The sequence below is a fragment of the Artibeus jamaicensis genome, unplaced genomic scaffold (genome assembly GCF_021234435.1).
Source record: "Artibeus jamaicensis isolate MK-2021 breed Jamaican fruit bat unplaced genomic scaffold, CSHL_Jam_final contig_685, whole genome shotgun sequence".
Taxonomy (NCBI): Eukaryota; Metazoa; Chordata; class Mammalia; order Chiroptera; family Phyllostomidae; genus Artibeus; species Artibeus jamaicensis.
The window spans coordinates 20,868,118-20,891,989 of record NW_026521924.1 but is presented as its reverse complement, the minus strand read 5'-3'; the positions used below and the strand labels follow the sequence as shown (position 1 = coordinate 20,891,989).

At 43.3% G+C, this 23,872-nt stretch overlaps 1 protein-coding gene across 1 annotated transcript in view; it reads right to left on the bottom strand.

Moving 5' to 3' along the window:
• The window catches only part of DHX35 (DEAH-box helicase 35), a 58,179-nt gene extending 40,489 nt beyond the window's left edge, over positions 1-17,690 (bottom strand). Inside the window, exons 1-5 of the mRNA XM_053671288.1 lie at positions 17,639-17,690; positions 12,188-12,321; positions 8,399-8,491; positions 7,205-7,282; positions 1,534-1,638 (exon numbers count right to left, since the gene is read on the bottom strand). Of these exons, the coding sequence (XP_053527263.1) occupies positions 1,534-1,638; positions 7,205-7,282; positions 8,399-8,491; positions 12,188-12,321; positions 17,639-17,678 (450 nt within the window). The 5' untranslated portion in view covers positions 17,679-17,690. The remainder of the gene's footprint in view (positions 1-1,533; positions 1,639-7,204; positions 7,283-8,398; positions 8,492-12,187; positions 12,322-17,638) is intronic.
• Positions 17,691-23,872: the final 6,182 nt, after the last annotated feature.

Below are 23,872 nucleotides of genomic sequence, written 5' to 3'. Positions count from 1 at the left end.
ACAGACCTGTGCCTGCCCAAGGAAATGCCACAAGTATGAGATAACCGTTCTTAAAATGTCCCAGAAACTAAGGGCTTGCAGCTCTTGAGGAAATCAATTGCAACTTCAACTGATACCATTGCAGGGAGGTTGGAAGGGACCATGGTTAAGTACATGGGCCCCGGTGTCAGACTGCTGGGGGTTCAGATCTTGGCTCTACCTGTTACAAGCTGTGTGAAACCTGGGCAACTTACTTACCCTCTCTGGACGTGATTCCTCATTTGCAAAAGGGAAGTAATAAAAGTACCTACCTCAAAGGGTTACTGTGAGAATTGAGTAAGACAGTACATGTGAAGTGTTTAGCACAGGACCCAGTATACAGGGTGCAAGAGTGCCAGCTATTATCATTTAGCATTAATGAATGTTTATAAAATGCTTTAGGAATATTCAACAAGAATTAGATATTGTTACTCTCACTGAAAACAGTTCAGTACTTTAAACAAGGCTAAGCATCTCTCTTGCATGCTGTACCTTAGTGTTTTTACATTTTGTTTACAAGAGCAAGATGCATTCCCACAATGTGTTTCCTGTAACTGGTTCCAGCTGCCACATAAACACCCGGAGTGAAACTGAGAACCAGTGACAGGCCACCAGTTAAGAACTGAGTGCATTGGAAGTATGACCCAATGGAATACAAAAGCTTTTCACGAAAGTTTTTAAAATAACCATTTGGTTATACAATCCACTAAAATTTATCTAAAAGTTAGCTAGTGTAAATATATTTAATGATACAGAAGAACAGTCCCTTTACCTAGTAAAATGACTGTAAAGGTAACAAAATACAAAATTTGGAAAACAAGGTCCATTATTTTTTTTTACAAATCACTACACTGCTCATTTAACTCATCTGATTATTTTCAATTTTCCTCTGTTGCAAATTGATAAGTTAACGTTCAAAGAACTAGTTTTCATTTCCTCAAAGCATTTTCACTGATGGTTTCAGAGTACTATGTGACTAGACTTTGATTCCAGCACAATGGTACCCAGTAGACACTGTTGAGCTGATGGTATGCTAATTATTACTGGCACTAATTACTTTAATATTAGCATGCAGGTCAAAGAACACACATATAAAATCCATTATCTTGTAAAAATCAGAAAGTTCTAACTAGTAAAACTAGGTCCTAAACTTTTATCAATTTTTACTACCTTGTCTCTGGTTTTAGGCCTTTAACAGACAGGTTTCTGCATTTGAACAGCTGTGTGGATCAGTGGAAAAACCATAAAACATGCACAAGAAAGACAGCTTCGAGTCCTGGCTCTGCCACTGGCGGGGACATAACACCGGCCAGTCGTTCAACTTCCCCGGTCCTCAGCTGCTTCATCTGCAGAACCAAGGCCTTACTTTCATGGTCCTTCCAGGGCCACGATTCGAGGCTCCGTGCCTCCCCACAAACTAAAGGTGTCCGGTCAGCAGTACTGCCACATGTTTTTAATCCCTCCAAGTGATCGCCTTCCCTGTTTACAGCAGGAAAAGCAGCCTGAGCACCTCACCTTAATTCTGGTGGCCAGTGGGTCCGTGCAGTCATCAAAGCGGATGCAGTAGCCCACCTCGTGGCCCAGCACCGCGCCCCTCTCATCAGCCACTCTGCCTGCGACCTGTGGGAAGAAAGACCACGCTCGAAGCAGACACAGAAATTACCGCGCAGAGCACGTACTACAGAAAGCCTACAGGCCACTTATTTTTTAGATTTTATTTACTTATTTTTAGATGTGGGGAAGGGGAGGAGGAAGAGGGGAGAAACACTGATGTGAGAAAGAGAGAGATGTATCAATCAGCTGCCCCCTGGACGTGCCCCAACTACGGACCTGCCCTGCAACCTAGGGATGCGCCTTGACTGCAAACTGAACCAGCGACCCTTTGCTTTGCAGGACGATGCCCAACCAACTGAGCCACGCCAGACAGAACCAAGGTCAGTTACTTTTAAATAGCATGTGAACGCAGAGGAAAAAGAAAAGGGGCAGGTTATTAGAGAACAAGCATGATAACCTTTGTGATTTATTAACTTTATACATCCCACCTCATTCCAGAATGAACTGGAGGCAACTTATAAGAATATACACGATGCAAACAAAATCACAAAAAGATCTTACAGATCAGGATCAGAGAAATGACAGGTGAAATTTAAAAGATCCAGGCCAGTGAGAAGATTTTTAAAACACGGATGTGCCGAAGTTACTTAACTTGAACTACAAACTGAGCTCTAAATTTCCTGGAAGCCAAAGCAAAAAGGAAAGCAGAAGTGACGAGACTCCCTCTGTTCCTAAAGCCTTCAGCATACCAACTGGGCACGAATCTTCGTGTTTTCTGCCTTGAAACAAGGCACCGTCCACTGGCCCCTGGACCGTGAAGGCAGGAGGACAGGAATGATCAAGTTCAATACCAGGCCAAACTCACTTTCTCTTTGGAGGCAAAGGAATAATGTTTCCAGAGCAAGAGAACCTAAACCAACCTGCCGCAGTGTCCCAGCTACTAAAACCATTAAAAGAGGAAATAAAGACGAGAATGCTGATTAAAAATAACAAAGGGCCAATGAGCCGATGAGAAAATTAACCGAGGATCCAAGTTAACATAATAAAGTAATGCTAGAAAAGAAAATGCGTAATATATTATGAAGCCCATCAATTCAATAGACTTTTCACCCACCAATTACAGGACAAATGAAAGGTGAGTGTGAGAAACAGAAAAATACAAAACAGCAAGATCTCTAACCCCCCCAAGGACAGTCAAAGGTTATTAACTTATTAGTAGAAAATATTTGAAATAATAAGTAGAAAAGTAGAAGAGCAGTAAGCTTATAATTTAGTTTAAAATAAAAAGTGTAACATTCACAACATAAATTACTGAAAAGAACCCAAGGGAAGCAATACTACAAAAACAAAAAAATCTCATAATGCTTTAAGTAAATTTATGATCTGTGTTGGGCCACCTTCGTAGCCATCCTGGGCTACATGCGACCCACGGGCCGCAGGTGGGACACCCCTGCTGTAGAGGCTTCCTGGGGACCTGGCACACCCACCCAACGTGAGGCAACTTCCCCACGCAGTCCCCGAGTCCTGGGTTTGGCACGTGGGCAGTCTCAGGACGTGCCTGAAGCGGAGTTCACTGTTACAGCCACTGGGCCACAGCTTCGGGCCCAGGAGCCCAGAGCCTCCCTGCACTCGGCTCCCAGGCCACGCACACCAGGAGTTATCCGGCCATCAGTGCTTGAGCAACTGAAGAGCAGACGAGCATCAGAATGGCTCTGCCCAGGGACTCGAAATCGCAGATCTGCTGGACCAAAACAGATCACTCACCCAGCAGCTGGGCTGCACCACACACTCTTTCAAAACATCTTATGAAACCAGAAATTCATCCTACACTGCTCTAATTCTGCAGGTTGCATTTCCCGATACACAGTATTTCACCGGGACAGGTTTGTTATTGTTACTGTTCCAATTCCAACCTGACAGAACATTGTACAATAAATCTCAGAAAGCGGCAGAAATGGCAAATGTGTGCATAGAAACACTAGTAGTTGATGGGGCAAACAGGCTTAAAGGAATGAGTATAAATGAACCAACCCTCTCCATAAAAATATAATCATTTTGAGTTTATAAGGGAGAAGCCAAACCAGTTACTTAGCCCTATTACTTCACTATTTATACATATTTACTATAAAAAGTATGTATTTTATTTTCAAACTTTTTAAAAAATGTATTTATGATCACACCACTTGATATTTGAAAGGTCATAATCTACTGGCTTTTAATAGATTTTTACCTCTATTAAATTCTATAATACTCCCAATAACCTTGTCAATTGGACTAAACAAATATTATTGTTGACAAAAACAAATAAATACAAGGTAAGGGAGGTAAAAGGAAAACCAATCACTGAGTACAACTACCTGCCAGTCCTGTGCACCAAGCTTTCATAAATTGTATCTCATTAAATATGTACACAGCCCATGAGGTGGGCAAGACACCTCCTTTTCACAAAGAAAGAAAATGAAATCAGACAGGCTTAGAGTTTGTCCAGAATCACAGTGCGAGGCAGGCCCTGGCCTTGAAGCCAAACCCAGGCTCTCTGTGCTCAGTGACCTCGCTCAGCAGTAACTGCCTCTCATGGAGACCAAGCAACGGCTTATGCAAACTGTTCTGAGGCTCCGAGACTGTTTTCAGGTCTCGGTCTGTGCACAAAGTACTGTTGAGATGTAGTGTTTCACATCCAACAGGTCTATTAACATTACACGGTGAACTTACACACTTTCAATTCTCTACAGAGGAAGCATGTGGATTCATGGGAATCATCCATGGCTATAAATCTGGAGCTAAAATGCAAACTGATCAAGAGCTGGGATTCCAAACCACAAGTGGGAAAAATTTAAGCAACGGAGTCATCTCTTGTGACATAAAAGGTGAAGTAGTTTCCAAGCTGTTAACTCCATTTTCACACACACACAAGACCTGAAAAATGTTTATCCATAATTTCTAACTTGAAGACAATCAGAAAATGAACTTTGGAAAAAAAAGATTACACAATAATTAAAACTCAGGACACAGCAAAAATAGACTTCACTCCTCGTCCAGGTGAAGATGGCCTCCTCTCAGAGCTGATTTAAAATAAGGAAAGAAAAAAACATATTATCAGCCAAAACCTCCACCCCGATGAAAGAAGGAAACAGCAGCAGCCCGAACAGTACACGAGGAAGGAGAGCTGCCAGACGCTGTGGGTCTGAACCAGGAGGAAGGCCCCGCCTCCTCACAGCCAGAGCGGGGGGCTGGCTCCCTCAACATCCGCGCGGCCACCCTAACAGCCAGGGCCGACAACCCCTGTATCGGGAAGACCTCAGCGGTACTGTATTCAGGGTCCGAAGGTGAAGGTGTAAGAAATGTCTCAGTGGGGGACCCACTCCGACAGCAAAGACTCTCAAGGGGGTGGCGGGGAGCTGAGGGAGAAGGCAGGCAATCAGAAGCAGGCAGCAAATTCCAAGTCCGAGAGCTCAGAGAATTTTATCTTCAGTCATTACAGACCTTTCATTCATCAAGGAGTGTACCACCACATCCTCATCCTCATCCTTGTCCCCCGCAGCGAAGGAGGTTAAGAGATTTGCTGAGAGGCTGTTCGTTGTCCAGACCAGTCCAACGTCACAATCCTGCAGCCATTAAACGTACTAACACGAGCCCATTGCATTAAAGCCAATGAAGAAAGTAGGAAAAGAAAAGGACATAGGCAAAAAAGCAATTTAAAAGGAGACTTTAAAAGTATTATCTCCCCCCCCCAAAAAAAACAATCAGAAGTAGAATTCATCCAAAGAAATCCAGTTTTGAAGAAATCACAACCTTAAGTTAATAACAAGTTCAGGAACAGATACAAAGTCAAAGAAAATCAAAGAGAAACAAGGTCTCAACTGTTCAGATCAAAAGCTGGTCTGAAAACACGACAGATGAAAGATGCTAGAAAGGCTTTCCCCAAATTTGAGAAGAGCCCCGAAAATATATGCAATGCTATAAACAGCCAGTTACAAAATTAAAGGAACTTCTCCACAGTGTCAATAATGAAAAGCAAATCTGAATCAGCCACGCTGGGTTTAACACGAAAGTACTACTCTCTCTGCAGGAAAGTAGGAGAAAATCACCGTCATGTGAAGAGGGGATCGATGCAAAAGCTGCCAAAAACTGCATGGGAAAAAAATTTACAGAAATGTGTCAGGCAGTTAGTTAACTAAAGCACCGTTATTTTCCTGTCCTTTAAAAAAAATGCTTGTGGCATTATCTGCTTTAAAAAATTATAATGTAATATAATATCTCCTCCCATTCTAAATATTTACTTCTCTATCCATTAAGAAAAACATTCAAAGACATAATTACAAGACCCAGGTAGAGATACAAAGGATTCAGATATAACAGAATAAACTTGACTGAAAACAATCATGAACACTGTGGACAGGCTTAAAGAAATCTCACAAAACCAAGCAGAAAAGAGCACATGACTCCAGAGATGGTGATAAACACTAAAAATAAACAAAGGAGATCTGGTATACCCTTAATCAATACTCTCAGAAAAGCAATAAAATAAATGGAACAGAAAACTGTGCCAAGATATAATAGAAGAAAACCTGCCTGATACAAAAAGATTTGAACCTGAAGATTAAAAGTTCTTCCAGTTTAAGAAAAAACGAGACAGCCACCAGCATCGAGACACGTGCTGGTGCAAAAACCGTCATAAACATGTTGGAGCAGGAAGGTCAGCCAGGAGGGAGGGGAGGAAAGTCCTGCTGGGCCTCAGACTTCTGTCCAAGGAGCCTCCACAACAAAAGTCAAGGTCGCGGCCTCTGCGCCCTTTCCAGGGAAGGAGAGTGGAACCAAGAATTTCCTATCAACAAAGAACACAATCAAACATTCTCAGGCATGTAACATGCAGCTAATCAAGCAATAAAGCAAACCAAGCAATTCAAGGTTGGCAAAGCAACGGAAATCATTAGTGATGAACATTCAAACTAAACTGGAATTAAAGACCTGTGGGAGTTATGATTACAGAAAAGAATGTATATTTATAAACCTTGAAATAAAAATTACAACACTGCATCTATAACAAATGGAGGGGAACGATGAAAAAATAATTGTGTTCACTCTTATAGAAGGAAAATACCTATAACATAGTTTCAAATATAAGTAACACCCTAAAGCTTTCCCTAATCTTTTTTGTTTTCATGAGTTAATAAATTCTCTCATGGTAAACAATATGTATCCGAAGTTCAACATAACTACTTTTTCACTGTAGTTTCCTCCTTTGTTAAATTCAGCAAAAGCAAATATATGGCCCCGATCCCATCTTTATAAAATTATTTGCATCCATCCAGTCAACCATTCTTCTTTACGTGAACCTAAGAGAACATCCACAGCATTTTTGCTGGACAGTGAGATCTGGGGTGTTTTTTTTCTTTTTTTGTTTTTGTTTTAACTTCCTCTGTACTTACTACTACTTAAAATTTTCGTCATGTACAGGGATCAATTTTATAAAAATAACCAGGTCATGGTTCTTTTTAAAATGAATTAAATTCTTAATGAGCAAAGTGACATCCATGTGGAGCGTTTAGGGAATAAGAAAAAAGTCAAGTCACTGAAACAGAACACACGACGGAGTCTTTGCAGTACAAAGGAACGAGAAACAGACACGCACCGTCACGGCAGCCACTCTTCGAGGCTGGGTCACTCCCACAACTCTTCCTTCCGCGGTCCAGCCAGCTTCTGCGAGGTACTGCAAGTAAAGTCCCATCTAAGTACACATCTGACACCACTCCTCCAGAAACAAGCTCCCCTACGGCCACTCTGGGTTGTGTTAAAATCACTGAGAAGAGAAATAACAGATGGCTCTTGCCCCGACAGGCATTTTAGAAATTATTTTGCAAATGAGGGTTCTGAAGCTTGAAAATGGTTGGTAATCTGTTTAAGTCCACATCAGAGCTGATAATCAGAAGGACCAAGGCAAAATCCAACATTGTGACGCCCCGGTCTTACAGAACTTCCACATACTAGAGCCGCTTCAAGGAACAGCACCCACTCAGGAGTCAACTCAGAACAGTGCTGGGGGAGGGGGGAAAATAAAAAATAGTGCTAAATCTGCAGAACACAGACTTTTACGTACACTTAGACAGAGCGCAATATAAACATCAACCATACAAAAAGTTTGGGGAGATTAAATAATTAGATTTTATTCATATGCCTGTATGCCATGAATTATATTAGTATTTGTAAAATTTGACTATATGTATTTCTTTGATTTATGTACTTATTTGCTATAATATTGGTTATATAGTTATTTGATTATATGCATTTTTTAAATCCAAAATAGATCGCAGTGTTAAATAGATTACTTAAAGTGATCATTTTATGTGGTACTTATTATTAGTTTTTATTATTATTATTATTCTATAACTGATAATCTCTCAATAATTTAACATGAACCTTCTCCTGAGTCCCTCTGTAATTCCATAACAGTCAATTTTTATTCACAATATAGCAATAATTCATTTTACTCCTCCTCTTCAACTATAATTATTTGAGGACAAAAACAATACATTACACCTCTTTGAGTCAGTCCCCATTGTTCCGTTCGGAGTATGGCTATTCAACTATTATTTTGAAATTATAATAAATTGAAAACCGTTACTTTAGTACTAATCAAAGAAATTATAAGCCCCAAAAGTTCAATGAAAATATCTAGTTGGGTTGAATACTTCCTCTCTGAGAGAAGATTGTAAAAATGTAAATGATAGTGAAGAAAGTTCTCGTTCTGAAAGCCCTCCCATGAAGTCCAAATGCAAACCCCTCCCATCAAGTCCAAGTGCAAAGACACATTTAAATCCATACTCACTTGGGGAATTTGCGTGCTCTTCCCACATCCTGTTTCTCCAACGATCACCACCGTCTGGTAGTTTTCTATCAGGTATAATATATGATTCCTAAGCTGAAAAAGCAGAACCATACATTTTTCTCAAGAGACCTACTCAAAGGCATCTAAACATTATGAGCTGTTTGCCAAAGGAAACTAAATTTTTAAAAGGACTATCAACTGTATTTCCAGCTTTTAGGTACTGCTGGTATCAGTGTAAGCTGATACGATTCTAATTGAGTATAATAACTTACCAAAATACGTATAGCAGACACCCTTTGAATCAAGATCTTCAATGATAAGAAGTCATACTACAGACATGCAAATACACGAGAACGACCGGGTACACACGAGCACAGTCGCTGCAGCACTGTTTATAGTGACCAGACACTCGGAGGGCCTAACCGTCCACCAGCAGGGAACTGCTTACATCAGCTATGAAATAATTCCAATAATGGAATCACATGCACTCATTAAAAAAGAGCAAAGGTCTATTTGCACTGATACGCAGTGGTCAACAAGATACGTGATATGTGAAGGGACTAAAGCAAGGTGCAGAACAGTGTAAATAATGCACTAGAATTTGCGCTTTAAAGGGTAAATACAACATGCTTGCTTATGTACACACTGTCCTTGGGAAAAAGAAACTGGTAACTGCGCAGTCTCCAGGGAGAGAACAGGGAGGCTGGGGAGCAGGGCTGTGAGGGAGAGCTTCACATTTTGCACAGCAAGCATGTATCACCTAACCAACATTTTTTTCACTGAGGAACTCATTAAAAAAAAGACAGGAAGAATATGCTTGCACCACTACTTCTCACTCCAAATTCACAACAAAGTACCCGCAGGTTACATCTACAGTTCAACTGAGCCTCCCTTTACCCACACGGTGGGAGAAAAAACGCTGATTCGGCCCCTGGAAAGTCGGACAATTCCAACATCCTAACTACTGCGCTTCAGAACGTATCTGGGTACTACATTCGGTGACAGACACACTGGATGGTCTGGAAAGCCATGGAAATGTCTCAACAAACTCCGGCTTTGGAACGAAGTGTTAAAGAAACCCGCCCACCCTCCCACTCTGATCCCTGAGTAGCCCCTCTGACTCCTCGGCAGCCGTGCATCTGGTGAAGATCAGAGGAGCCAGATATTGCCTCACTGGTTCAAACACATGATAGCTGTTTTAGGTGTTTAATTTGGCCTTACTTAGGCCCTAATTATGTAGTCCTCAAACCTTAGTGTGAAAATCTCTCAGGGTACTTGTTAAAAACGAAGATCCCTAGCCCTACCCCACTGGTTTCCGATTCAGCAGGGCTAGGGTCAGGCCCAGGAATCTCCATTTCTACAAGCAGCCTGAGGAGATTTGGCTTCAAGTGGCCTAATGACTAATCTAGATGCTTCCTTGTCAGTTTTGTGCATTTTGTGCTTTCTCTTTGTAGGGTAGAAGGGACAAGGTTTGGGCTCTTAGCAGATACTTTGTAAATGGTAGATCCATCCTGGAGGGGTGGGTGGATGGATGGATGAGTGGACACCAAGGAAAACTGGAAAGACAATCTGAATACAGACAGAGACAGACAAGGCATTCCAGAAAAGGGAAATAACACAAGCGAAAGAAAGAAGATGGAAATAAGCAAACTATACAATCTCTATTAGAGGGGTGTGGTAAAAAGCTCACGAGAGGCTCAGAGTTTGGTGTGGAAATGGGTTTTGAGGGGGTCGGTGGGGCCGCGCTGGGAAAGGCCCTAAATGCAGAGCTGGAGCCCAGGCCGTGCCTGCGGAGAAGCGCAGGCTCTGTTTCGAGAACGCCAGACAGCAGCACGCAAGGCTGACCGGAGAGGGAGAACTTCAAGGCTGAATGCGAAGCATGGCGAATGGAAAGAGTGCAACAACATTCGAGAGATGAGAAAAAGATTTCCAGTTGGGAGACTGGGAAATGACAGCACCACGGAAAGAAAGGCACAGGCGGGCAAGTCACGGAGAGCGTGGAGGAGGGCCCCGGTGAGCTCCAACGCCCTGCACAGCCGTGTCCAGGGCCCAAAGACAATGCCAGCCTAGGGCAGGCAGGTGGTCGAGGGGAAGGCCATCCCGTGATGGCACCGGGGAAGGGGGTGGGCTTTAGATGCACTGAGGCTTTAGTGCAACTTCTTTTCAAAGCTACTTTTAGTTTTAGTTGTTTGACAGGGGAGTGGTGAATGAATAAATCTGAGATTTATCTTTAACATCACGTGAGATCTTAACTATGCTCAAACTCTGCTTTGCCTTTTATCAGTAACTTATACTCCTCTCCTTACCATTTTAATTGCATCAACACATGCTAACTTCTTCTTTACTCTTTTTTTTTCACTTGGGGCTTCCTTTATCCTATCACTAGAAGACAAGGATCAATCGAGAAAACGTCAAAATTAAATACCTGGTAAATAATAATTTTCTTGCCCTGGAATGTTTTCTGCATGTCACACATCTTGCTAAATGCTCTACCTGAGTTACCTCATCTGGTCTTTGTAACGATCCTACGAGGGAGGTACTATTAGTCCCGTGTTGTAGGCTCGGATGGTGAAGCAAGGCCCCACAGCACACAAACAAGGGAGCCTGGGCTGAACTCTGAAGTCCAGACCCTTTGCCACAGCTCAACTGTGTCCCTCGTGGTGAGGAAGCCACGGGGAGCCCGTAAGCTCATCTCCTGGGGACCAAACTGGTTTCCATTCACACTGGATGGGTGAGGTTAACCACCTGAGAAGGAAACCCAGACACGGGCAGTATGCGAGTGACTGAGATGTTTGGGGCCACATATACCTCTTACCAAAGCCACCTGGCTAAATGAGTAAGACTGCCATTTAATATCCACCTGGAAAAAGAACATATTAATATGAGAGGAGTTAGCAATCTAGACGGTGGGCTTCCTGAGTATAAGAACTTGGCGGGCTACACCCAGCACTGTCCAGGAGAGGGAGAGAGACAGGGTGCTGGTGGCCACACCCACTCGGGTCATTCCAGAGGCATGGGGTGAAGCAGGGACAGTTCATCCCCCTTCATCAGGGGCTGTGTAAATAAAATATCCTTCAACTGTTTCTAAATCCCCATCGGCTCTAAGCCCACTTCCTGATTACAATTTGGCTTCCCGGGTGGACGTGGCAACAGGGAGGAGGTGTGGCCGTGGACTGGGTCCATCTGTACTGAACCACAACTCACTGTAAAGGAACATATTCTGAATCCTAGTTTACCCTTTGGTCTCCTGTGAGATGACAAGAGGTGCGTCCAGGTCATGAGACGAATGAAACCCAGTGTCCGGATGTGCACATGGCACGTACTTAACACTCTGATATCCGGTTCCTGTCTCAGTGGGAGTTGACCTCTTGGAACAGAAGCCGCCTCATATTCCCATTTAATCTTGTTTAAAGAAACAGGCCTTGAAAAGGGAAGCCCGAACTGGCCATGTGTTGGTAATTTGTTGAAGCTGGATGCACAGAAGTTTACTGTGCCATTTTCTCTGTTTTTCTGTATGTTTGAACTTGTCCATAATTGAAAACAAAGAGGGGGAAAAAAGAACATCATTCCATTTCTTCCAGTTTTCAATACGGAAGATCTAACTGAAAAAAAAATCTTAAGGACTTTGAAGACTCACAAGGTTAACTAACACACACACTGTGCCAAGTTCATCCTTGCAGACAAGGGAGTCGCGAGCTCTCTGTGTTCTAAAGAATCACTACGGCGACCTCACTCCAGTGCCCATTAACGGCTTCAGGCCAACAGAACGAACATGCTCATCCAACGTACCTTGAACACCGGCAGCTTCTGCCTCTGCTGCTCTATAGAAAGGGCGGCATAAGGGTTGTAAACAACGGTTGTCACAGAGTTTTCCGCTACGCTTTGTCTCTCTTCAGAGATACTGACACCTGGTCCCTCTGTACCTGTAACAGAAATTTTTTTTTTTCAGATTCTCTGATACGGCAAACAGACAAATATGCACAAGTTACAAATTCAAAGATGAAGCTATACAACAGAAGCAATACATATGATCTCAAAATACTGAGAGGTATTAAACTTTAACTTCAGGAAAGCATATAGAAAAGCACAATACCTATAAAAATACAAAAATATTCTCTGTAGGCTTCATTTGCAGTTTCAAGAACAAAGGAGGTCCAGTCCCAGTGGGCTCCAAACTGGCCCCACACGACTGTCCGTTACATAGGACAATGTTTTCAGTTCTGGCCTCCCTATCCATATTATCAACCAAGCCTTAGCAAAAGTGACAGAAACCTGGTGGGAATTAGCTAACGCAACGGATGAGTCCTAGTATTGTAGGACAGCAGCAAGGTCACAGACCACAGGAACCAGGACTCAAAGGCTGCCTGGGCCTTCTTCTTCTCTCATCTCTGCTCCTCTCGACAAGGTCCTCTCTATCCCTTAGGGTGGCTTCTCTACAGGAGCTGGAATCAGGCGCGCTGACAGTGCCACAGCTCAGGCCCACAGTCCCTCCACCAATCATTCATTCACTCACCCAGCAGGGAGGAAGCGCGGAGACACAGCATGGACACTGTGGGGCAGGCCTACCCCCGCGCAGCTTACCGCTGCCTCTACTCTTCCTCCCGACAGAACGTAACTTAGTGTGTGAACTGGCAGTATGTGTACGGAGAACATTAAAGAGCCAGTACGGGGGGCACTGGGGGCCGCAGGTGTGTGCTGTCTGAGGGTGTGGGAGGCTCTTTTCTCCCAGCATAGGTCCAATGCCCAGCCCAATCCAATCAACTATGGCCAGTGGAGTGGGGCCCCCATTTGAATCACAGAATTGGAACGGCTGGATGGGAGGTGCCGTTCTAAGAACCCGCTGTGCTGAGCAGATTAAGCCACATATTCCACAGCCATTTCCTGGAAAGGACAATGATGACCTGGTGCTCAGGAGGGTGAAGTATAGGGAAGCCATATATCCCATCATGAAAAACTGTTCAAGGTATCATAGATTTTTAGCCTGAAAAGAAAAACGCCTTAGGAGGAGCATTTTTATGATCACTTCCACAACTTTTCATGCCAGTTTGTCTGTGTAGCCCTAGGACAGAAGTAAGAGTAATCAGTAAATGACACAGGGTTCAGAACTCAACTCAGCAGTTAGAGCTGCCCAGCACTGGGGCACGGTGCCTCCGTGCAGCAATAAAAGCTTCTCTACGTTCAAACATGCTGCGCGCAGCCTTCTTTTGGGGGTGCTACAGGGGTAATTACTCAAAACTATTACCTCGCAGGTCTTCTGAACTCAGACTCTGTGATGGTATGTGAAAGAACATCCTTTATGACAAGAATATCTAGCCCAATGATTTCGATTTACATTTTGGGGAGGCCCAGATACCTTCGATAATCTAATAAATGGCCCTGCCTGGTGTGGCTCAGCTGGTTGGGCATCGTCATGCAAAGTGAAGAAGGGTCACAGGTTTGATTCCCAGTCAGGGCGCATTCCTGGGTAATGATTTTGGACCCCAGTCTGGGGGTATGCGAGGCAACCAATTGATGTTTCTCTTTTACATCTATGTTTCTCTCCCTCTCTTTCTACCTACCTTTACCCCTCTCTAAAAATAAATGAAATATTTTTTTAAAAGGCTGATTAACAGCAACCCCCTCAATCTAGCATTCCTTCTCACACAGTTTTCAGTTGAAGTGGTGACACATTAGTGGGTTATGAAATTAATGTAGTGGATCATGACCAGCACTTTTTAATAGTGAACTAGAAACAGAATAGGAAGTATCGGAGTGTGTCCTAGGAAGCAATACTGTTTTTGTACGACTTTTTTCAGGGGTGTGTGTGTACGCCTGCTGGATCACAGCACAGTATATTCTTTACTGCAGGTCAGGTTAAAAAAAGCCTCCAAAGTTGCTGCTATAAAGTTTCTGCCAGGCCTGTGGGCAGCAATCATGAAATATTTGTTGACTAAGTGAAGAAAAATGGCCAGGCCCTTCTGATCCACTTGGGCTGGTCCAACAGAAAGCTCAGGCAGCTCAGAGAGAGCTCGTGAGGCAGACACCACAAACTGGTAGAGATCGCAAACTACTCACTCAAGGTCCCCAAACACACCTAGGTTAAAACATTTGAAATAGTTCATTGAAAACGTAAAAATTTCCCACTCAAATCTGGGTATTAGGCATAAAATCGGGCAACTCTGAGCCCATACGACAACCACTGGATAGAACTACCTACAACTTCCTGCTTTCGCTAGCACCTGCAAGCTCAGGTGTATATCAGCACATGCGTGTTCTAGTTTGCCACAGCCCCCACACTCCACATTACTTCCAACCAAAGCTTCACTTATTTACACTGCCTGAAAGGCCCCTGTAGCTATCTGAATGTGTGACTCCCAGCCTATGGGGCATGTTCATGATTCTAACATCTAGCCTTACATCTAGCTTCAATCCCCGACTTGACGTTCACCATGTAATTACCACATTCTACTTTCACACCTTGAACTTCAGTTTCGTCCCCTAGTCAAATGAGAGTGATACCACCATCACAGAGATAGTGTGACTGTTTAATAAAATGATACAAGTAAAAGGGACTAGCACAAACTTAGGGCCTAGTTAGTGTGTTCTAAATCCATTCCCCCCTCAATTGATGACAACAATTTATCCAGATAAGTGGTTCCCACACTTTGACATGCTGATTTCAGCTGGGAAATGTTTTTTAAAAACACTGATGTGTTTCGTTCCTGGCCCTCCAGACTTCTGATTTAGAGCCATAGAGTCTGACAGAACGGCAGGACATTTAAGCTTCCCAAGTGATTCAACTATGCAGCAAAATTTGAGAACCTCTTACCTAGACAGTCACCTAACCCAGAAATCTGAGTCATTACTGACTTTACCATCTCATATATCTGCCTCTAAAATGTCCCTCCAACAAGGTCCCTCCCTCCTCACTGCCCCCAGGCCGAAACTAAGGCTTTCAATGTCCTTCCTCAGTTTTAGTAGTACCTTCTCTTAAGGGTATCCCTGACTTAAATTTCCTCCCCCAACCATTCTGCACAGCACTGCCAAAGTTATCTTTCTAAAACAAACCTGATCATGTATGTCATCCCTTGCTAATAGCAATGAAGGGCAGATTCTTTAACTTGCCATGACACCTCTCACAACAAGGCCCCTATCTTTCTAGCTTCATTTCCTGCTAAACCCCAAAATACAGGGTGGGGAGAAAGTGGGTTTACAGTTGTGAGTATACAAAACACAGTTTGTTCTTCTATTATTACTTATCATTGTATTGTTTTCCATATGAAAAACTATAAACCTACTTTGCCCCATCCTTTTCCCCACCACTTCACACCATCACACTACTCAATTATATTGGTTTTTTGGACATTCTTGAGGCACACACACCACTTTGCCTTTGTTCATGTTGTGCCCTTTGCCTAGAGCTCCATTCTCCTACTTCTCCAGGGAACAAAAGCTTACTTGTGCTTCAGTGTCTGCCTCAAAAAAAAACCCACTACCTTTTTAAAAAAATATCACTAACTATATGAAGTATTTCTTATCCATACATTCCATCTTTCCCTCTTCTCTGTATTTCCATATAATTATAATAGTTAATATGCGCCTAGTGCTAACAGCTGTACACGTACTTTCATTTAGTCTTTAAAACAATCCTCTGGGTAGGTGTTATGTCTAATTTATAGATAAGGTGATGACTGAGACTTTCAGCACTTAAGTGACTTTGCCAAGTCACCGAGTTAGTAAATGGTAGTCAAGGATAAGCTCTATCACCTAACTCAAGGGCCCATTTTCCTTACCACCACTTTTCTGCCTCATTTTAAAATCTTCTTTAATGGGTATCGAACTTCATGGTATGATTAAGAGACAGAGAATAAACCTTGAGAGCAAAGTAGATGCCTGGTCTTCTGTATCTGTCTCCTGACCTCAAAATTTGATGTACAGTAAATATACCTTCAGTGAATAAACTAAATAATGGAATAAAACTCTTAGAGTAATCCCACATTCTTTAACTAAAATAATATCCTGGTTTGATTTTCAACAGTTCATTCATCAGGCCTTTATTATATTTCACACTTTGACCCATTATTAAAGGCTTGAATAAACAGAGGGTAGGTACCCCTGTTACCTAATGGGAGCTTAGTTTTGGCTGCAAATAAAATTCAGGATGGATAGATAATTGGCTAATGACTTTGAAATGCTGAATCATAAAATTGTTGTTAATTCTTTTTTAAAATCTGTAGTTTGTGACTAACACATCTCTTACATAGTTTTATCTCCCACATCACATATGTACACGGTTAGAATTTCAGGGACCCACTCTAAAATACCCTTTAAAGTTAAATGCTTTCCTTGTTTTACCTTCTCTGTCTCATTTCAATTTTGCTGCAATATACTTTGCACATGCAGACTGGCAAAGGTGCAAGCAGTGTGGGGGAAAAACGTGTTTTTTCAGGAGAACCTCATAGAAAGGGAGGAAGTACGGCATCTAGCAGGGTCTCACACGTACACATCCAATAAAATCCTAGTAGAGAAAATTAAAATAAAGCAAGCAAAGAATTTTAGGGCTGAGATTCGTGTTAGACTGCAAGAGGGGAAGTCCTTGTCAGCCGATAGGAAGGAGTTCGCTTTCTGCTAGACAGTTGGAGTGGACAAGACTTACTCTAAAACAAAATAAGGAACTTTCCCTTTTTAGGAGCTCTTACTCTACGTCAGACAACTGTTAGTGCTCCTTATTCTAGCTCAAGGATAAATGTTATAATTCCGCCCGTTTAACAACTGAGGAAGATAAGGTTCAGAAGGATTAAGTAAGTGATTTGCCCAAAGGCACTCTGCCACTACGGGAAGAGCAGAAAATCCCAACCCATGCAGTCTGACTCCACAGCTGGAGCTCCTAAATCCTAGGTGGCACCGCCTGTCCGGTTAGCCCCAGGGAGGTAACAGGACACGCGTGGGCGCTTTAGCGTTTCCCCATATCGCAGATTAAGCAAGACAGGCATCAGGAGTGAGGAAACGAGGCCCAGAGAGGCTGGGAGACTCAAACAAGGTCACAGAGAGAATTTCTGCCCAGGCTGGGAGGTGACCCCCGAATCCCTCTGGACCACTGTGAGCACTGGAGTCGCAAGAACCGACCATCATCGAGGTGGCTGTGGCCAATAGGCCGAGGCTAGGCCTGCGAGCAGGTCCGCAGGCTGCAGGACGCCAGCAGCCAGGCCAAAACCAAAGTCAGTCGGCTGCGTCTACGCGGCATTCTGCTCAAAGCCTTACCCGGTCGCCAGAACTTCACTGGTCCCATGGGCGCAGCCATGCTGGGGTGAAAGGTCACAAGGAAGGCTCCTCCCGCCTCCTTCCGCGCAAGCCCCGGGAAGGGTTGGGAGGCGTGGCCCGCGAGTGGGGCAACCCAGCCTTCTGCACCACGTGGTGGACAGCCAGTCCTCCGCGAGCAGCCCGGAACAGCCCCGCTCTCAGGCCCACGTGATCCATACCCATCTCGAGAAGAAAGGGCGCGACAGTTCAGTGGGTCGCCGTTCCAAGTAGCCGCTCTAGTACCGTGGCTTGGCCTGGGTGGCGGACCATTGCCTCAGAAGGGCGAACTTTGGGGGAGGGACTGCTGGCAGGCAGTGGGAACGGCGGGAGTGCATCCAAAATTAACTGCTGAATACTAATTAGGTCGCAAGCTTTTTCAGCTTTACCGTTTCTCTTTTACTCTCCCCCATAGTTTCAAGTTGAAGGATAATAATAACTGCCTTGTGGGTTTGCTGGTTCAGTAAATATTTCCGGAGCGCCCACGTACTGCAGTTTCAGCCCCTTCTTTCGTGGAGCTTCTGTTCAGAGTGGAGGCGAGAGGGAATAGTAAATAAGTGCTCTGTAAACTGTTTATTACTATCAGTAAAGAAACAGTGGTGAACGGTGTGGAAGGAAGTCTTCAGGGGACTTGAGAGTAATGCTGAAAAACGGAGATGAAAATAGTTTGGACTAAGAGGCTTAGAAATGGCAGACCAGTTGGCTAGGACACTAACACAGCGTTTCCGACAATTTGATTGTTCATGTGATTTGAATGCTTGTTTAAAATACAGTGTGTACTAGTCCCTAGTCCATTCTTCAGTCAGAAATCTCCAGGAGCAAAGCCTGGTAACTTGCATTTTAAGAACTCCCTTCAAAGGATTCTTTTTAATCAACAAGCTTGAGAATGAGTTCACTAACAAGAGCTAATAAGCCCAAGTAAAAGATTTTACAATACTTTTACAAAGATTTTATGGGTAGGCAACTAGTTGGAAGGGAGAGGCTTCGGAATCTACCCATTTTCGGAGCTGTGAAGAAAATTATGCACGCTCAGAGAAATGACATAGCCATGGAGAGATCAAGGGTTGGAGACAAGCAGATATGACTTGGAATCCTAACTTTGCCATTTCCCACCTCCAGGTTGTCATCTAATATTTTAAAAGGTTGTATTAAATAAGATAACATGTAAAGTCCCTAACACAGCGTAAGACCTGGCAAATATTCATTCAATCCATGTTAGCTCTCCTTAACTCAAATAGACCAAATTCACCAAGGGGGTGAATCCAAATTTACATGCATACATTTATTTTCCATGTGTCTTCTCTATTTCCATAATAATGAAAATTGGATGCAGTACCTGATGACCCCTCTGCCTAGAACTCTCCATCTACCCCTTAACATATCCTCATAGTGGTCAGCTGGAAGAATTCTTCTCTAAGCTCACTATCTGGCTTAAGCCTCCCCCGCTCTGTAGACCCAGGACCTGTGTGCTCAGTGTATCCCTGCGTGATAAAGCTTGCTCAGTGGAACTATAGTTAGTCTCCACTGTTACACTGCAGGCTTCTTAAGGACAAGGACCATGTCACTTTCATATTTCTAGCCCAATAACAAAAGTGCCTATTGAGCAAATGTATATGTGAACACCATGCTTTATACTTTTTTAACATTCTTCATAACATTGATTCTTCCTTGTTTTATTTTTGTCTTATTTCATCAAAGGCTCAAGTACAGAAAACAGAGCTTATCCATGAATGCAAAGGAAAATGCAATAACTGTCACTTTTTATTCTGTACTTTATAAATTATTCATATGATTTATATAAAGAAGTCTTCCTATTTACAAAGAGACAGTAAAGCTGAAGGAGAATTCAGCCAATGTCTGATCTGGAAAAGCATTTGAAATCTTGCTCCCCAGTATATGTTGTCAGTTTGACTCAAATAAAATCTTACTTAAAAAAATTTAAAACATCTAGTCTAAATACTGTTTTATAGAATGAATCCTGAGGCCCATGGAGGTTAAAAGGACTTGGTCAGAGTCAATAAGCTAATTTTGCATCAGAACTGGAACTAGAATTCAGGCTTTCTAATTCCCCGGATAATGGTTTATTTTTTTTTTTCCAACCACATGCACCATTTAAAACCACCAGAACATAACTCTCCTAGGTGAGAATTAGTTTACCTGTCCCAGAAAGTTCTCCAAGTCCAGCTGTCCCTAATAGATTGTTTTGCTTATAAGTATCTATTGGAGAAAACATCTAAGAAATAACCTAGATGTTGATGGTTTGGTCTTACCATCAAAAACCAAGAATGGTCTCAGTAGACTCTCTTGTCTTGCCTAATTAACTATTTTCAGAAAGAATGGCCTAAAGTAACAACTCCAAAATGAAAACCATTATGTCTTGAGATGGCATCCAGAATTTATTTAGTTCATTGCCAACAATTCATCAAAGTTTGATCATTTTGTTACATAAGGACACATTCTGCAACTTCTGCATGATAATAGGTTTTCCAGAAAGATGCTCCTCAAAATCACATTTCGTGAGTACATGATAGAAATTTTTCTGTGCCTATGGTAACTGGTACTTTCTGCTTTGAACTGTTTCCAGCCCTACCATCTTGGCCCTGTTTAGGAGGCAGATTTAGGAGTTTTTGTCTTTGTGCCAGTAAATGCTTTTATGTAACAAGTAATATTCTCACTTACGTGAAAATGGCTCGTGTAAAGTCCAAAAGTAGTTCTGACTCAAGACACCGCTGCATTTGTGATCATATTGTTCTGTCTTCCAGTGACCCAGGTGTCGTGATGACTAGCTGGCCATGTCAGCTTAGCCACCGCATCCTCTCGGCATCACGGCTTTTTCCAGAAATCCACGGCAAAAGTACCTGGCCATGCATCCCCCCGCGAATCGGTCACAAGGGCCAATGGCTTACACTTGGGCCACGCTCCACCACAAGACAGGTGTGGTCAGCTTCACCAGAACTGCAGGTACTGACTAACAGCTAGGAACAGAGGGAAATCTGAGGGGGAGTTTCAGAGGGTAAATGGATGAAGTGAAAATGACAGATGTCCACTACACTGTCCTTGTAGTCATGTACTAAAACTCTTGGCTGCCTAAGAAAAACCCTAAGTTCCCTGGGGTCTACTTTAGCAAGCTAGATCAGAGAGCCACCTCCCAGTCTGAGAAGAGGTTTTCCTTATAGAATTGCTCTTACTGAATCATACCATACTGGGATTTTCCACTGAGGCTAAGGTGCAGCCCACTGAAAGCTATAACACATGTCAACCTGTCTGGTTTGCTGGCTTGCACACGAACGATCGAGTTCCCACATGTTAGCATAAGTGTTTGCTTAGCACCAAGGCCGTGGGCACGGAGGTGTGGAGAGATCCACTGGGAAGGAGACCCAGCCACCAGGGCAGTCTGCCACCCGGGCCCGAAGAAACCACGCATGTGTGGCATTGGCATCAGATGAGCCGGGGAGGGCCTGCTGAGGTCAGTCCGGAGCTTTCGAGAGAGGAAGGCTGCATGCTTTATTGTTCAAACCAGGACACTTGAGAATAAATGGGGTGTTCACGGGCACGAACTGCAACTCTGCCAGGCAAACTGGGACATGTTTCTGGGAGGGTGGCACCAGTGAGCCTCATGTAATAATGCTCATCTGAACATTTTCAACATAAAGCACATGTTGAAAATGTTCACACAACACCTGTGAGTACATCCAAGTCAGTTTGTACAGCTACTCTTGCCAAGTTTAGTGTTTGGGCACACCCAGAAAGAATATCTGTCATTGTGCTCATTGTCAGGATGCTTAACTATCATTTTGATGAGCGGACACCTGTGAGAAATTCTTACCGGATTTTTAGTACCAAGGATTGTTCTTCCTCTACCTGGATCTGCCTTCGTCTTAGGAACATTGCAAATAGTAGGTCCAATCAGGTTTCTCCTTCTGCCCTGGCCACTGAGAACCTCAAGTTAAACGTGTGGTCTAACTAAGTAGGTGTGCAGGTCACCTGCAGCCTCGTTCCTGACTCATTCCTCACCCTTGGACTTTTGTCATGTAACTTTTTATTTACATGATCTTGTGTCTTTAAGTCCCTAAGTCCCGTAAGTAAAGTATAGAGACTCCCCAGCCCAACTACCCGCAGAGGTGGGGAGGCCGTCTCTCCAGTGGCCACCCTAAGTCTTTCAAGAGGATGTCGACCCTGCAGTTTGATCAGGTTGACCTGGAAATGTATGGATGGATCTGACTCAAACAGAATGACCAGGGAGGAAAAAAATGAGACAACTATCTTTGAATACTGACCATTGGATGACAAGGAGGCATTTTTATCAGAGTTGTTTAGGTATGATCAGGGTGGTGTGGTTCCATTTTCCTTTAAGTAATCCTTTATCTCTTAGATATGTACTGAAATATTTACAAGCTTGTCAGCAATGGCCAAGTCCAACATTATTAGATAAAGAAATATAATTCTCTCCCAGGGAGTGGCAACAAATATTCTTGAACCAAACAGTGTCCCACACTCACCACCTCCCCCCTCCCCTGGGAGTGAGGCCACTAATCAACATTTTAAACAAAGACCCGGCTGACTCTGATGCAGATGGATCTCAGATCTCACCTTGAGAAACTCTGTGCTACAGGAATACTCTCCAGGCATGTGCCAGAAAAGCTTTGCTTATGCCGAGAGGTGGGGTCATTTCCTTAGGACTCCATACTCCTTTTGTTATTTTTTACCGCTTGCAATACTTTCAGAGAATGGATTTGAGCCCTGTGCACAAAAAGAGGTCTCTTGCAATAGGCCCGCCCTCCTCTATGAAAGTCAGCGTGCTCATCACCTCATTCAAAAGTCTGAGCGACCTACAGTCAAGAATCCTGTTTAAACTTATGTGATCCACCATTTCCCAAAGGGAACACAGAACCTTTTTTATGAATGCCTGTGCGTAGTCCCATAGAACACAGAGGTGAAGTTTCAGGCACGCCCACATTTGTTTATGAGGTTAAAATTTATGTTTGCAGTTCACCATGGCATTAACTGCCATTTCTCTAGGCATGCTTCCTTTTTCTTTAAAAGACTTTATTTTTTAAAAGATTTTATTTATTCTTACAGGGAGGGGAAGGGAAGGAGGAAGAGAGGGAGAGAAACATCAATGTGTAGTTGCCTCTCACACACCCCACACTGGGGACCTGGCCTGCAACCCAGGCACATGCCCTGACTGGGAATCAAACCAGTGACCCTTTCATTCACAGGCCAGCACTCAATCCATGGAGCCACACTAGCCAGGGCTCAAGGCATTGTTCCTAATGCCTCCCTAACTCTCTGTAAGGGCACAGTAGCATAACAGAATACTGAACCTAGAATCTGAAAACCTATGTTTGTGTTACTATTTATTAGCCATGTAACCTTGGATATGCTCAGACAAGAAACTCAGCTTTGGTTTCTTCACCTGAAAATTGGGAATAACAGCTGTCCAACCGCTACACCATTGTGAGGATCAAATATAACACATAGGAAATTATCTGAATCTCTAAATGGTTTCCAATAACGTTTATTTGAGGCTTAGGCCAGAGTTGTTTTCACAACCGGACATGAACCAGCTGTCTGGTCGGCTTCACAGCCCAGATTATAAAACTGATTCAGCAAATAACCTGGTGACCATAAGGGCATCTGGTGCACGCATGCACACCAGACACGCATGCGTCAGCCTGTGTCTCTGCGGCAGATGGCGCCTTCCCCTGTTAAAGACTTCTTTTGCTCTGGACAGATCAGGAGGAGGGAGCCATCACTGGACGCTATGTCTTTGGGCTGCCTGTGCAAATGAGACTAGACAAAAACAGGATTGCACAGCAGCACCGCCCCTGATTAGCAGGGTGTAGAAACCAGTTGCCTCGCCTGCTGATGGACTAGAAATCTGGGATAATTGTCAGTGTCCTCTTTGCCCCTGCTGCAGGGTTAGATTGCTACATCACTGTCAATACACCCGTCTGATGAAATTAGACAGAGTTAATATCAGGGATGAATCTGTGCCTTTCGCAGAGAAGAGGAGAAGCAAGGGTGCTGTCTAAATAGCTCAGGCTTTTTCTTTGGAAAAAGACAAGCTAAAGGCACACAAAAAGACCTGTGAATTTTGTAGCAAGGGTCCTCATTCAAACTACAGAGATAGTAACGTCAATATTCTTATTGTTAAGAAAGGGGTAACCCTGACATTTGGTTTTATTATTTTTTTTA